The 15,108-nt window shown below is 36.1% G+C and overlaps 2 protein-coding genes across 5 annotated transcripts; one reads left to right on the top strand and one right to left on the bottom strand.

Moving 5' to 3' along the window:
- The first annotated feature begins 2,714 nt into the window (after positions 1–2,714).
- Positions 2,715–9,321, top strand: LOC132163637 (ras-related protein RABE1c). 2 transcript variants are annotated; one of them, XM_059574006.1, is made up of 9 exons: positions 2,715–2,801; positions 3,012–3,148; positions 6,500–6,572; positions 6,670–6,770; positions 7,672–7,737; positions 8,225–8,322; positions 8,570–8,632; positions 8,706–8,798; positions 8,925–9,321. In XM_059574006.1, exons 2-9 carry the CDS (start codon positions 3,076–3,078, stop codon positions 9,006–9,008), a joined length of 651 nt encoding a protein of 216 aa, XP_059429989.1. In that variant the 5' UTR covers positions 2,715–2,801; positions 3,012–3,075; the 3' UTR covers positions 9,009–9,321. The 2 variants fall into 2 exon arrangements, with proteins under 2 accessions (XP_059429989.1, XP_059429988.1); XM_059574005.1 differs by having other exon boundaries at positions 2,773–2,919.
- A 1,007-nt stretch (positions 9,322–10,328) lies between these two features.
- On the bottom strand, positions 10,329–14,485 carry LOC132163570 (uncharacterized). Of its 3 annotated transcripts, none has more exons than XM_059573899.1 (6): positions 14,275–14,485; positions 13,937–14,067; positions 11,128–12,204; positions 10,972–11,037; positions 10,693–10,891; positions 10,329–10,586 (listed from the first exon to the last, which is right to left on the bottom strand). In XM_059573899.1, the coding sequence occupies exons 2-6, from the start codon at positions 13,937–13,939 to the stop codon at positions 10,522–10,524; spliced, it is 1,410 nt and encodes a 469-aa protein (XP_059429882.1). In that variant the 5' UTR covers positions 13,940–14,067; positions 14,275–14,485; the 3' UTR covers positions 10,329–10,521. The 3 variants fall into 3 exon arrangements, with proteins under 3 accessions (XP_059429882.1, XP_059429881.1, XP_059429884.1); XM_059573898.1 differs by having other exon boundaries at positions 14,338–14,485; XM_059573901.1 differs by having other exon boundaries at positions 14,363–14,485.
- Positions 14,486–15,108: the final 623 nt, after the last annotated feature.

The raw sequence follows: 15,108 nt of genomic DNA, 5'->3' as shown, positions 1-15,108 counted from the left end.
GTATACTTCTTTTTTTTAATGTTGGATTTGCACCAATCATGGTTTATACAATAAGATTGCACCGCACCACATTTTATTATCAATTAAACTGTCACCATTATCTCTCTGTTTACCTGATCAAACATATCATTTCTAGTTCCTCCTGCTCTACTCTCTTCTTTTTGGATCATCTTTTGCAAGTGGAGACGGTTGTCGTAATCATCTGAGTTATCATTTCAAAAAGATATGTTAATTTTGACTTTCTTTAAAAACTATTTATAAAATTCAATCTCATGGGTGTTACAATCTCTCATCTTTAAGTTACCATTTATAACGATATAAGAAAATCAGAAGCAATATCAACACTAGTTATCGTTAAAAAAGATCAGTTAATTTGGAGTTTTTTTTGTTGTTGTTGTTCATGTTCTTTTCTTTTTTTGTTGCATCCTGAAAAGATAATTGCAGAAATATTGCACAAGTTGAATGTTTATTTAATGATGAAGAGTCACAAAGCCCCCTTAATCAATAGTCGGTCTTAGGACAAAATGATATGCTGGCCTCCTATATCCTCATTGTGTTAATTTTTAATAAAAAAAAATTAAAATGTTATTGAGTGATCATTTTGTTTTCACACTCTCTAACGTGACTTTTAAAATCATCGTTAAATTTGAAATAGATGATTATTGAATTTTGACGTAATGATAGTTTTAAAAGTCGCGTCACGTTAGGGAGTGTGAGAGTGAGAGTATGTGTAGTATTACTCATGAGTTTTATACACCTTAACTGATATCTATGGGATGCGGTTAATAATAGCATGTGGGATGAATGAACCTCAGTAAATTTTCTAGGAGAGTAGTTTAGGGCATGCCCATTAAGGGGCGGAACCAAATGGTGTCTTGAGGGGCTAGTTTTTTCTAATTTTTTTTTTTTAAAAAAATACTCTTATATTTTTTTTATTTAAAAAAAAAAAAAGAATTTTACTCTCCCCACCCCCTCAATTTTTATTTTTTAATTTTATCATCTAAACACTTAATGCTAGTTTCGTCCCTGCGCCCATTGATGACCACCTCTTAAGAGACGAGCAAGTAGGGAAAGATCTGGCTGCTAATAATTATATTTTGTTAATAATAAAATAGAATTCATGGGATTGTTTGTATAGGTATTTTAAATTTCGAAAATTATTGATTTGTTTTGTTATATTCCCTAGCATGTTTTGTTATAAAGTTTGCACACTTTGTACTAAACTTTTTGAGGTGATTGACGTTATTTATGCAAGTTGCAAAACCATATTTCTGAAATGATTTTAAAACTTATAACGTAATTTAATCTATTATGTTTCTCCCTGCCTAATATGGGATGATTAGGTAATTTTATATTACAAAGGGGCTCCAAAAAAGGAAGAGATATATAAAAAAAAAATAAATAAAGATTATCTTCTCAATCCAAAGTGTTGGAGTCCAATATTGATATTGGTATATTGGGTGATGGCATCTTAAGTTTAGAATCTCTTTTAGGGGTTGCGTTTTTAAGTGGAAAAGTCTTGGTACTAAAGCAATTAGCATTTATCAATAAGTGATTTCAACAACGTTCATCGGCGTAAAATGGATTACCCTTTTTATTTTCGTAAGCCATTTTTCGTCTCCTCTTCCTCACCAACAAATCAATAAATTCATTGGCAATGATGATCGTTCAATTGTCTATTGTGCAAGTGTGACCTCGGATTTGATCAATAACCTTCTGGGTCCCCAACAAGTGGCTTTATTGTGCGATGGTGGCGCTCACATGTTGTCATTTCTTTCAAACGTTGGTAGTTCGATATAACACTATGATACAGTAATGTAAGATGTCTCATCAGTTGCCGTCACTCGATCTACTGAGACAAGAACATCATTGATCGTGATAACCCTTGAACACATGACACAAGTACTCGTCTTCTTGATGATGAATCCTGATGATTAAGTCTTGTCCGATGATGGTGAGGCGGACGAGTGCAATTGGTCAAATGAGACAAGCGTAGAGGGAAAAGATGAGCCTACCTTAGTTGAACTCTGTTTCATACCGTTTTGAGTGATTTTCTCTCTACGTTGAAGATATGCTAGAGTTAATCTAAATTATGAAATAAAACTCCCAATATTAATTTAAGTTCGTTATCAAAAAAGAAAAATAAATCGGTTGCAAGGGACTCGGTAGCTCAGACCACGTCTTAGCTTTGTCAGAAAAAACATTTATATTCAATATGACCCGTTGGCCAACCTGGTCAAAGTTGTCCCAGTCTTTGAAACAATCTCTTCTCATCTCCATGATGTGGGCCCACCTGCATTCATAACCCTGCGATCATATCTTAATCTTTGGTTTCAAACATAATAATTGATTAACACACATATTAGGCTATGCATGTTATACACTGAAAATGTGCTCTATTAAAAAACCGATTTCCGGTGATGATAATTGGTTTGGGCGGCTCTGATTGCATGCAGCCAGCATACATTGGGTGTGTTTTTCGTTTGCTTCCCATACCCCATCTGACAGTTGTAACTTCACGCTTTGACAAAGAGGGATCTATTTAGTGATGATTAGGATGCCAGCTCATACATACATTACACCCAGCTTCACAATCTCCTACAGTCATGATCATCTGCAATATATCTAACGCTACCATTCAGAAAATGACACTTGGGAAAATGAGAAAACTCCCCAAGTCTGTGATTGGTGGGGGCTAACGTGCGCTGGGGAGGGGATAGCGCACGCGGCGAAAAGGTGAAAAGGCGAGGAAGAGTGCGCATATTAGCGACGCACCCACCATAGTCGGAGGAGCTTTGAAGGTAAAAATAACCAAAAACCACTCTCTCTCTCTCAAAATCTCTGCAGTTTCACTTCTGACCTCTCGGATACCTCTCTCTCCCACTTCCTCTCTCTCTCGCTCTCTAACTTTCCGATCTGGTATTTGTTCTTGCTAATTTTGTTCTTTCTTCAATTTCTCATTGCATTTTTTATTTTATTTGATTTTTTAAATTTTTGCTCTTTGCTTGCAGAGAGGTTAATTATTTGTGGGGGAGGTTTTTGATTTGTTAAACTTAAGTTTTAATTGATATTCCTATGGCTGCTCCACCGGCAAGGGCTCGGGCCGATTACGATTACCTCATAAAGCTCCTACTGATCGGCGACAGCGGTACGGTTTCTAGAGCATTTTTCCTTTATTTTCTCTCTCATTTTCCCGTGAACCAAGCGGATCATTACGTGTGTAGAACCTAGGGAGGGTTGCTGGGCTCGGGAAGATTATTTTTTATTTTTTATTTTTTTCTGCATTGTAGGTTGCCTGTGGTTTGGTTTGGTTTGATTTGCTCCGTATATGACTTGTTGATTTTGGAATTTGAGAGTTTTGGTTTTGTTTGGGTTTTCTAGGCATTGTGATTTAGTATTTGTGTGGATCTAGTTTGATTGAGGGTTAAACGTGCTCTGACCTGATTTTTGAGCTATTAGGGGTTGGAAGTATCAATTCGAAAACGAATCCCGTGAATTTATATGTAGGAATTGCTACATTGGATTCTCAACTTTGTTTCATTTTGAGAAATGGCTGCGCGGTTGTGTATCTAAGTTTTGATGGATTAATTTGATGTGAAGTTGAACTCTCCAAATGATCATATTAGTTTTCAAAATGCTTCAACTCTCCATAGTTTTTTTTTTTTTTCCTGAACTTCTGAAGTGTTCAGGCTTAAAAAATATGACATGTAGCGTTTTTCCATGTTGTTACTATGTGTAATCTTGCTTGATATGTTTTGGCAGTGACTGGGTCTATAATATTCTGACTGTTTTATGTTTTTTTTACTCCAATTATGCATAAATGATGTGTTAGTATTAAGATTCTTACTTTTTTTTTTTTTATTCTTTCTTCGTTCATATATGTTTAAGATGATTGCTTTTTTGTTGCTTGTTGAGTGGGGGTAAGGAGTGAGATGAGAAGTGTGTGCATTTTGTCACGTAAGTCAGAATTTGGTCAATTTAGTCCTTGAAGTTTTGATTTGTTGTCAATGTTACCTTTCCATCTAAATCCATTATTAGATCACTAAATGAAAAAAAAAAAAAAAAAGAAAAGAAAAGAAAAAAAAGAGAAATTTGTTAAATGATGTCGCATATGCCCAATTTTTTTATTTTTTGAACAAGTAATTGGCCCCAATGGGAGAAAATACGCATAAAAATAAAAAATTAATCTCTCTACCTCTCTCCCCACTTCCACTGTTCCCTAGTGGGATACCTCCTGACCTCAGTTAGTCGCACTACTACCTCCCTCATGCACCGCAACTCACACGCCAAGTCCACCTAACAGAAATCACCCTTTTCAACTTCAAACAATTCTAAAACAGCCCTCTCACATAACTTCAATCAAGTGGATTCAGTGGAATGTAAGGAGATGCAAAGTATTGAGCCTGTACCCATTTGATAGTTTAGGCCTTGGAGCTCACTTCCATACCCGTGCATTATCCCTTTTGTAAGTTCTCTCCGATTCCATTTTATTATCTCATCCCCCTCCCACAACATCGAAGCAACTTCTCCAAACTACCAATTACACCTACTCATACCACTTCCACATGAACTCAATCTCAAACATTACCGCACAAAAATTTCACCAAAGCACCATTCGGTCATGGGTATTGGAACCCATGATCTAACTTCAAATCCATCCTCCACAATCCAACCTCCAAATCTAACCCAAATATTAACACACACTCATTATCACAATCCCAAAATCAAGATTTAGAAGAAAGGGTCAATAGAAGATGGGGCAAGTGAAAGAGAGAGAAAGATCAACTTGCTTCTAAAACCGTGGGTGGAGTGGGTGAGTTAGCATCATTCCTAGCTTGAGCTGTTGGCAGAAGATTAAAGAAGGTGATGGAGGATGCTGGTGGGTTATGCCTTGAGGAGTGGATGGTGGGTTTAGCGGAGAATTGATGCAGTTTCTTACAACTCAAAAGCCTTGTAGCTATATATAGACGGGCTAGATAGGTAGAGAGAGGGAGATATTTAAATTTGGAACTTACTATTCTTATTTTGTTATTTTTTAATGGATATATAATAAAGGGTCAAAATTTGGAACTCCACCAACACACACACCAAAAAAAAAAAATTAAAAAAACACTTTTTTCTTTATCATAAAATCACAGGATGTGGGTTGGCTCTTAACTGACCTGACTAAGAGGAAAAATTTAAAAATACAGTAGCCAAAGTTGTAAATGGTATTGTTCACCACAATATAATATATTGATCATGTTTCTGTTCATTAGTTCTATCTCCTTTGTGCTAGGACCTGATTTTGAATGGATTAGTCATTGGATTAAGGTTGTAAAACTAAAATTTATTTGTTTATTTATTCATCTAAGTGTTTGCTGGTTTCCTGACTGTTGCATATAAATATTGCAATGGAATCAACATTCTGTTGATCTAGTGTAGCTATTTGGAGCTATCTGCTGTGTTGCTATGTTGATCTATATTACATTAAGCATCAAGTTTTAATTAAATATTTATATGAGGTCCCTGAGGCTTATATTGGCTCTGGTGCTAGATAACTTTAATGTTATGCGAGTCATATATTTGGGAATCAGTGGCTTCACGAGAATGTACTAATTCAACAATATTTTTGTTGTTGTTGTTTTTCAATTTATTGTGTACCTTTCATGTGAACTTAAATTAACAAAGCCTTGCCCCCACCTACTTGTGATCAGTCACCAGAATTTTTAAAGTCCCCTTCTGGCCTTTGGTATATCCTTAGGTCTCTTTTTTGTTGTTGTTGGTGGTGGTCGTTTTGTTTTTGTCCTCTTCTCTTCTCTGCTGTGTGTGTGTCAGTGTGTGTGTGAGAGAGAGTCAATAGAAAGCTTTAGCGTGAAGTCAAATTTCTTCATGATATTTGGGCAAATTAAGTGCTTTTAAAGTAGTGATCTAACTACTAGCTGAGAGAGAATTCTGAAGTGGGTTATGCTGCTGAGTTTTTCCTGCGTTTGAAATAACTTTCCATTGAAACTTTTATTCTTGTGTGTACTAAAAACTTTGATCTTTTATTAAGCATACTAAAAATAGAACTTTTCTACTTAGGTCATTGCCCTTCTGAGGGTAGTTAGCAATTTTTATCATTATAATACAAATATTAGTAGTAACAAGGATCGCAAAATTGTGAGCTTATAGCATATGGAAACTTTACATTTTTATGGAGATGGTTATGCTATCTAGTTGAGTTGAAGCTGGAGATCTTATGATTTGTTAATTGGTATGGTAACTTGCTTCATGCTATACTGATATTCTCATTGGGCTACACTCAGTACTGGGCGATATCTCAATTTGTTTTTTCGTGTACTTCTGGAAAGCATATCAGCAATTTTTTAGTATTTTCAATTAACCCTACCCATAACTAGAAAATCTATTTTGTGCAATGAAAATGATAATCTCATTAAAATAATTTGTGGACTAGTAATGCATGCACGTAAAGATTTGACCAAGGGGGTTTGATGATTCTTGTTATTTACTTTTGCAGGTGTGGGTAAGAGTTGCCTTCTTTTACGCTTCTCAGATGGTTCCTTCACCACAAGTTTTATCACCACCATTGGGTGTGCATTCTTTGAACATTGGAGTTGAACTGCTGTATTTAGTGTTGGGTTCTTGAAAAATTTCACCACTCTCACTATGTTATTCTTCTCTTTGCAGCATTGATTTTAAGATAAGAACGATTGAGCTTGATGGAAAACGGATCAAGCTACAAATTTGGGACACAGCTGGTCAGGAGCGGTTCCGAACAATCACAACTGGTATCTTTTTTGATCTTTGTAGATGTAGGCATTTTTATATTGCAGAAATATAGATAGTATGGTGGATCTGGTCACTTGTGAACAGGCTACATAGCCTGGTAAGAAACAGCATACAGGTGAAGACAGTTGCTCTTAAATACCGTGTCTTCTAAAGTGTGACTCTGGTGATGCGATTAATTTTAACACGTCGGTTTAATATATGACTAAATGTAATCAAAAGATTGGTACCCATGTCTCATATTTAAAATAAACACAAAAGAGATGTTGCTCTCTGTAACATGTTAGCTGTAAACTTGGGTCCACCGCATGGCATGTCTGTACCTATGGTTATCATAATAGAATAAAATTGTTGAATGACTCCCAGAGTGGCCCATTAATTTAGTAGTTGCTTTTAAGCTTGTGAACTGAGCTCGAGTTGATACTGTGTTGTTCAATTCAAGCTGGGACCGAGCTCTAACATCTTGTTGCCCAACCCAAGTTGAGGCAGATAGATCGTCTCTTGTCTTGTCTGCAGCTCTGAGGAGATGTACCAAACAAATTGCTAGAGTTATCCCCTTATTTTATGCCTTTTTATTTTCAGAATTCCTAATTGTATATTTACCATATACCCCCATGGAACCTTCTAAGGGTTTCCGGTGGCCTCCACCAAGTAGACCCATTTACTTGATGTATGGTAGATGAAATTTCTAGAATCATCCAATGATTTAGGTTGGTCTTTTAGAAGCATTAACACAATCGTTTTGACACTTACACTAGGAGGTCAGATGGTAAATTCTTGTATTGCTGTTTTCTCATACTTTGTTTTGTACTGCCGAAAATTACTTGTATTAGATTACTTTTGCAGATTATTTCCCTAGTTATTCATTTTTTTTTTATTATTATTTTTCTTTTTCATTTCCAGCTTACTATCGTGGAGCGATGGGCATTTTGCTGGTCTATGATGTGACTGATGAATCATCTTTCAACAGTATGTTTTTTTCCCTTTCTATCTCTCATAATGACGTTGTAGAAGGAAGAGGAAGAGATGAAGTCTTCTTTGTTGAATTCCTTGAAATCCACCGGAAGAAGACAAAACAATGAAACAAAGTCTATTTTATTAAAGAATGTATAATGAGGCTCTGCTAGAACATAACATATTTATCCTTCCAAACCCTTGTATCTCAAAATGAGTAGACTTACTAATTGACTCGTAATTCTTGAAAGTTGAACCAAAATCCTAGTCACACTTAAAATTATGGTGCAACGTCTACGTCATTTGCCACTCTCTCTCTCTCTCTCTCTCTCTCTCATGCACGCCCACGTTGGTTAAAGATTTGGATTATTGGAGATGCCTTTTTGATGTACATTATCTAGTCCCACTGAGGTGGATGGTTGAGAATCTGCACTGATTTGACATAACTTCATTTATGGATTTCTTCTGCTTTCTCATAGATCTGGCTTCTCACTTTTTTCAGACATTAGAAATTGGATTCGCAACATTGAACAACATGCTTCAGATAATGTTAACAAGATACTGGTTGGCAATAAAGCAGACATGGATGAAAGCAAGAGGGTATGTTCCTTTATGCATGATTCCTATCGCATGAAACCTATTTTGCTGTAGGCTGAAAAGAGAAAAAACTTACTTTGATTAATATCTGGAATTAATTATTCTTCCAGTTCCTTCCTTGTTCCTCTCTCTCTCTCTCTCTCTCTCTCTCACACACACACACACACACACACACACATGCAGTTGTCGATCAGTGTTTGCACCTGACCTAATCATCTTTTTTTTCTTCTTAATATTCATTTTTTGTTAGGCTGTGCCTACCTCCAAGGGCCAAGCACTTGCTGATGAGTATGGTATCAAATTCTTTGAAACTGTAAGTAATGCTTAGTGATTATAGAAGGTGGCGAATCGGTATAGCAGGTACTGAAATCTATTCTCCATTGCAGAGTGCAAAGACAAATCTAAATGTGGAGCAAGTTTTCTTTTCGATAGCAAGGGATATAAAGCAGAGGCTTGCAGACACCGACTCTAGGGCTGAGGTAAATAAATTCCTGCCTTATCTTGAACACAAATGAAGAAAGAGTAGGGCGATTATATTATTACAGATCACACTATGGTATCAGGTATCAATTTTTGAAAATGTTAATATCTTTCTGTCATTGCAGCCTACAACCATCAAGATCAATCAAGCAGATCAAGGAGCTGGAGCTGGCCAAGCTGCCCAAAAGTCGGCTTGCTGTGGCTCTTAAGAACTAGTTATTTGAGCACACATAATGGAGGTGACACTTTTCTGGAAAGGGAAAAAGGGGAAACAAAAACTAATTGTGATAACAATGTGATGGGTGCTTGTAATTTTTCTGACTCATTCTTTTCAAACTTGTTTAGTGTGTGAAAGGTAGTTTCTTATTATTTGAGTTTTATTTTTGTGGCTAACGTTGGATGTGTATCTTGTGGCAAACAACACATTTATTTGTTTTCTCGCCCGTTTCTTTCTTTTGATTGGGACATGAACAGTTTAAAGTAAATGTAGTTTGTAATGTAGACAGATGGGTGTTTTTTTTAGATGAGTAAATTTGCCCCTTGAAAATCGAGTTCCTTTCTTGAAAGACGACCATAATTGGAAAATAAAAATAATAATAATAAAAAAAAGTAGCTTTGTAATAATATTAGTATGTGCCATATAATCCCTTGAAAAATGTTAAGAGATACAACTTTTTTATAACTTATCATTAATATTATTATTTTTTTTTTGGCTGACATAATTCTAATTATATTTTAACACAGGTTAACAAATTATAGAGTTGTATATCAATTTTAGTACTAGTATTATTCAACCATTTTAGATCATTTCCAATACAGTGGTGCAGCAACTAGGGTTGACAATTTATTGTCATAACTTGCAAACTCGATACTAACTTAACGCGAGATTAGAGTGTTAAGATTAAGAAATGTGACCTATTTAATTAAATAAGTTAAGTTATAGTTGATTTATATAATTTTATATCTATGCTTCGACTAACACGTAACATTTGAAGTTCACAATTTTTGAAACGATCCACACGCCCTATACGAACCCAACATAATTAGCATAATAAAATTGAGAGGTCGGACTAGTTTAAATAAATGGGTAGGATTAAAGTTGGTCTATATAGCCTTATACTCATGTCTTGTCTGGATACGACTTGAACCCAACACACGAATGGTGCCTTAGGGTTCACCTATGGAAAATATGCACTTTTTGTAATTCCTTCCATCCCTAAAGACACCCTTGTTGGAGTTTTAAATGTGTTGGTATAGGAGCATCTAGAAAACATGATCCACCATCAGGTAGAGCATCAAGGAAGTGTATCCTAATTCATCACCAACATGAGATTGAGACTGATTTTATGTTTCTCATAAAGCTAGAAAAAAGCAAAGCAAACAATTTAACCTTCCTCTAACGAAACTAAACATGATGAGCTGGAAATTTTACTACTGAAGAGGTTTACCCGCCACCTGCACAACTGGAAACAGTTTCCTTAATGAGGTGATTGAAGGCACCAGCTTCCCACAACATAATAACACTACCATTGGAAAGATGCTGATCTTAATGGATGAGCACAGTTTCAAATTTACACATAATTGTGCACCTAAATAACAAAAACTATCCGTTATTCCGTACAAGAAACAGAATACATAATTTACAAAAGCAGTAGTACTAGTTTCTGTGCACATAATACTTGTCGAGGCTATCTTACAATCTGATTAAGGCTCACCTAGCACCTATAGATTCAGTTCTTCCTTTCCATATATACGCTGAAGCTCGCGAGTTGCCGCTTGAAATGATTCTGAAAAAAATAAGAAACAAAAATAATCAACACTTACAGAAATTAAGTAGGGGGAAAAAAGAAAAAAGAGCCAAAAAAAAATTGTTGTAATGGACAAATTTTTTACCTTTCCAAATGCGAAAGGATTTCTGATTAATTGGTGCACCAAAAACAGTTTGAATTGCATCGAACAATAAACTCTCGGGTGTGCTTCTTAACTCTTGTACAATCTGATAGATAGTCTTTCCATTCTCAAAATATATGTGATTGTTCGGATGTTTTGTTTTACAACCAGCATGGCGCTCAAATTCATAAGCATTCAGCGCCTTAAACAGAACAGATAAGATTCATCAGTTAGCTCTATCGCTATTTTACGGCACAAAGTTAGAAACCATAGATGACTTACCTTGGAATAATTACATGACTGACACCCACAAAGATAGCCAGAACCTTTTATAATTCCACGAAGCTCCTTGTTAAATGCAGAAATATAATTACCAGTCATTCAAGTGCAATGGCTACTGAAGTCTGAAGAAACGTACAAGAAAAAGCTGGAATTTACCTCCCGTGCCAAGGAAACATACTTTACAGGAACCCCATCAAGCATGCCGGTTGATATCAAGCTTCTAACATTGGAGGGGAAGCTGTTTGGAGCTTCTTTCCTTGATGTTTTAAATTCCGACTTATTCTTGGAAACAGATTCAGGTCTTGATTTAGCTACCTGAGTGGCACAAAGAACTGCATTGGCATTTGATGCGTCTGACTCTTTCTCGCAGGCAGTGTCTGATGTTTGTTCTGAAGACGGATTGTATAATAGATCGTAGCCGCCACTTACGGGCCTGCCCACAGGGATAATATCTTGTTCATCAGGAAACCCACCAAAAGAAATTACATTACCTTCCCCCTTACTGTAGGTGTCACCACCCATTGATATTGAATTGCCATCTCCACTGCCATAGGTGGGACCTGTTGATCTTATATTGGCATCTCCCCTGTTGTAGGTGTGGCCCATTAAAGTAACACTGTCATCCTGGTTATAGGACTGACCTATTGATGTAAAATCAGCCTCACTTTCTCTGTTATAGGCTTGTCCTGAAGACAAGTGGTTGATATGTTCCCCAGTAGAACTATGTCCCTTTGGAATATGTATACCATTGTCATAATCCTTGACTTCATTGACTTTAACTTTTCTTATTCCACCATAGGTGAGACACGTTTCAGGATCTTCCATAGCATGAGGAGATATGGACAAACCAATGGATGCATCTTCTCCAAATTGGTCATCCATACCCTTTCTTCTCACATTCAAATTCTCTGTTCCAACAGGAGACATATTCCTTTCAACAAAGTTGACAGGGCTTGCTGTTTCAGATCCAAATAAGCGGTTGATGAACTGGCCTGGCATTGAATGAAAACCGGAAGCATTCTCCCAAGAAGGAATACTTGCATTTGACACTCCTGAACTTGATTTGCTGTTTGAAGCTTGCACTACCTGCTTCTTGTTAGGGAACAGCTCTGTTTCACCAGCATCAACAAACCATTGGTGAGATCGCTTCGATTCAATTCTTGAAGTATTATCAAATGTTGAGTCTCCATCATTTACGTGTCCAACACCCTTCGCCATCCAAAAACCCTTGTTCTGGAAAGATTGGCAGAATCAATTATTCAACAGTTGACTCTAATACAAAAACACGCACACTCTTCATTCACAAGTTTCATTTTTCCCAGAACTTAACTCCCTAACACACACGCGCACACACACACAAACATATATATTTCCTTTCCCAAATGATTATAATATAATTATACTTGCCTTCTTAAAATTGAAATGTTAATATTTTCATTGTCTTAGATAAATGACAACAAAAAAGAAACCACATAATACCTTTACTCCAACAAAAGATGTTAAAGGTGATATTTGCGTAGTCTTTAATTCAAAAAATACAAAGAAAAAAATGCATCCAACACCTCATGTTTTCTCAATAAAGAATTGGAAGAACAGTCATTTTATTCCACAGTACATCAAATACAAAAGCCCCAAAAATTACATCTTGAGCTCTCCCTGAAGAATAAGTACCACATAACATGACAAATATCTACTTTTATAGAAACATAAGCTGATAAACAAGAAGATATGTGATAACCTCCTAAGCAACACCCTCTCATAATACACCAACATTTCACATTGTATACAGTACTCCAACGTCACGAAAGAGCAATATATCGGCACAACCATGCTTTTTCTTTGCATATCTCTTCTCAACTACATTTTCTTTTTATTTGATAAGATATTATTATTTATTAAAAAAATAGAGAAACACAAGTAAAACAAAAGCTTAGTGCAAACTGAAGTTCAGAGCAATGCTACTTTCATCCAAAAAGTTCACCCTGTGTATACACTGAAAAAAGTTCCCCTCACAAACAAATATGTTCTTACGTCTTTTATACACTTGCCAAAATCTGATCCAACCATCAAAGAAGAATACATTTTTTAGCCTCCAAGCAAACCATTTTCCGAAGCCTTAGTACTCATAAACTAAAGTAAACTAGAATAATAAGAAGAAGATAATCAAAGTTGAGAGAGTGCCTAGACAAAGACGTAACTAATAACAATCTAGCAACCAAAAATGAAAGGGTGAAACACTCCTAGAAGGCCACACTCTCACTGTCCATGAACCACTGCATTCCATATATTGTGCAATGCTGTTTCAAGTTTTAACCATAGCTAAAATTTAAACAACCTTCAAAAGAAAAGTACGCAATCAATTTTCCAATCTCAACCATAACAAAAATTCATCCAATCCAAGTGGTAAATTATAACACACACTTGCACACGCGCATACGTTTGTATGTGTGTATTCACAAAATTGTCTAACTTTTAACACACGTAATGAGAAACCCAAATAGCAATTTCAACTACAATTCGCCATTTCCAACCACCCAATTAAAATAAAACAAAAAAAGAGAGCAACTGGGAAAAGTTCCAACATAGAAATAATCAAGAACATATGGACAATTTTCAACAGAAAATTTAAACAACCTTCAAAAGAAAAGTCTCCAATCAATTTTCTAACTTCAACCATGAACATAAATTTTAACTTGGAAAAACATTCAACCCAAGCAGTAATATATATATAACATATACACTCATAAAATTGACAAGATTTAGAATGTGTGATCTTTAACACACGTAACAAGAAATTCAACAAAAACGGATTCGATAATGTAAGTCCAAGTAAATACAAATTAACATATGAAGAAACCCAAAACCCTACCACAATTTAACATTTCCGACAGCACAAGTTTTTTTTTTTTTTTTTTTCATAAAAGGCTACTGGGAAAAGTTCGAACATAAGAATGAAGAAGGATACCATTTTGCTTGGTCTGCTTCCAAGTGAAAAGGAATGCTTTGTGAAATTGTGCTTGCACTTTCGCTTTCACTACATATTCTTTACTTCTCGATGAAGTTTGTACGGACTCTACTATTCATTCAAACAATCATCTGCAAAAGAGACTCACCCCTTTAGTGGACGGAAATCCCAACCACGCAAAGCCCAAAAGAATAACACCAAAAAAATAAAAAACGATCATTGTATTAAAAACCTCGTACAATTCATTCTCAAAATCAGATACTAAAAGAAAATTCCAGTTTTCACTAAGAAAAAGCAAAAAGGCATGCAATTCAAAAAACTAGACGTGAATTTTCAACCTCAACAAGTACGAGTAACAGAAATGCCATAACCCTAGAAATAGAGAATTTGACGATCAGTACCTTCGAAGATGACCGAGAAACTGACCAGACGGTTATCTCCGGTCGGAGGCTACGAATTTTCAGGCGAATCCGCACTGGCGGCGAATTTTCAGAGAAGAAAAATGGGTCACAGAGAGGAAGATGGATATTGTGTCTGAGGAGCACTCGATCTTTTCTCGGAGGGGAATATAAAATTTGTATGAATCCGCATGATCAGAAGTCACGGTTACACTCATCGCAGTCGTACACGTGTGGAATTAAAAATGACTCCCAACCGTTGACTAGATTGCGCACTCGAATTTGGGCGCCTTTTCGTCTTTCTGGCAGAGTAAGGGTAAGGGAATCCGAAACGGGTGGTCGTTAGGTGGAGTTGAGGCTCTCAACACGTGGCGAGGAACTGGTGGATAATGTCTGTAACAGTCAAATAAAAACTACTTGTGTGCTGTTGACCCAACCCTTTTTTGACACGTTGCATATTTTTCAAAGCTTTGCCACGTGTTCTTCCATGTCATCTTGGGATCAGGATCCCCTCCCTGGAAAATAAATCGGAGATCTTCCAATTGTGCATCCTAGCTGTTGATTTTCATCAAACAGCCCACATTACACTACGTATTTCACTCAAATTTAAATAATAAAATATTAATTAACTTTTAAAAAGAGAATAAAAATAAAAATAATAAAAAAAGTTAAAATCAAATAATTAAAAAATTGGGGGTGGAGGTGGTTGAAAGCCATCCCTAATGGCTGGTTGGAGGTGGCTTCATGGCCCGAGGGAGTGGTTCGGTCACCCCT

Source organism: Corylus avellana, chromosome ca10, assembly GCF_901000735.1.
Source record: "Corylus avellana chromosome ca10, CavTom2PMs-1.0".
Taxonomy (NCBI): domain Eukaryota; kingdom Viridiplantae; phylum Streptophyta; class Magnoliopsida; order Fagales; family Betulaceae; genus Corylus; species Corylus avellana.
This window is presented reverse-complemented; position numbering and strand designations above follow the sequence as displayed.